Raw genomic sequence first — 700 nt, 5'->3', positions numbered from 1 at the left:
CCCGCCCCCCCCCCCCGACCCTGACTGGGTGGGGTGTCCCAGAAACACCCTCGGCTTCCACTACCACAGCATGGGCCGGACTGATGTATTTTTTTTATAACTTTTCTTTTTTTCCTTATCCTCATCCGAGGATATTTTTCCATTAATTTTAGAAAGAGTGGAAGAGAGAGGGAAAGACAGAGAAACATCAAAACACATCGATGGGTTGCCTCCTGCACGTGCCCCGACCAGGTCCAGGCCAGGGAGGGGCCTGCAACCGAGGTCCGTGCCCTTTACGGGAATCGAACCCGGGACCCTTCCGTCCCCAGGCCGGCGCTCTACCCACTGAGTCACACTGGCCAGGGCGAACCTCGCGTACCTTCCGATGCCAAAGCTTTGTCTCGGTCAAGCTCCCATCCCCCCTCCTCTCCTCCGCTGCCTTCCTCCCTCGTCGTAAGGCGTGGGTTTGCCCGATCGGGCCCTCGCGTTCAGGGTTCCGCCACTCGTGCCCGGACCCGGGGGCTGGGGGAGACCCACCTGGCATGAGCGATGGCCGCCACCCACTCGTCACGGTCCTTGGCATCCTCAGTCCGCAGCTCCAAGGCCTTCTGGTTCTCGTGGCTGAAGTTCACGGTGAAATAATGCTGCATCGAGAAGAGAGCTCCGGTTACCGGGGCGTCCGCGCAACTAGCGGCGCCTGCCCAGCGAGCTGTTGGCAGAG

The 700-nt window shown here is 60.7% G+C and overlaps 1 protein-coding gene across 1 annotated transcript in view; it reads right to left on the bottom strand.

Moving 5' to 3' along the window:
• RASGRF1 (Ras protein-specific guanine nucleotide-releasing factor 1) overlaps positions 1-700 on the bottom strand; it is a gene marked incomplete at its 3' end in the record, with an annotated part of 74,947 nt that overhangs the window by 59,755 nt on the left and 14,492 nt on the right. The window contains exon 3 of the mRNA XM_014529208.1: positions 517-624. Coding sequence (XP_014384694.1) covers positions 517-624 — 108 coding nt within the window. The remainder of the gene's footprint in view (positions 1-516; positions 625-700) is intronic.

Source organism: Myotis brandtii, unplaced genomic scaffold, assembly GCF_000412655.1.
Source record: "Myotis brandtii unplaced genomic scaffold, ASM41265v1 scaffold1166, whole genome shotgun sequence".
Classification (NCBI taxonomy): Eukaryota; Metazoa; Chordata; class Mammalia; order Chiroptera; family Vespertilionidae; genus Myotis; species Myotis brandtii.
Note: the sequence above shows the minus strand (reverse complement) of the source record. Positions and strands in the feature narration are given on the sequence as shown.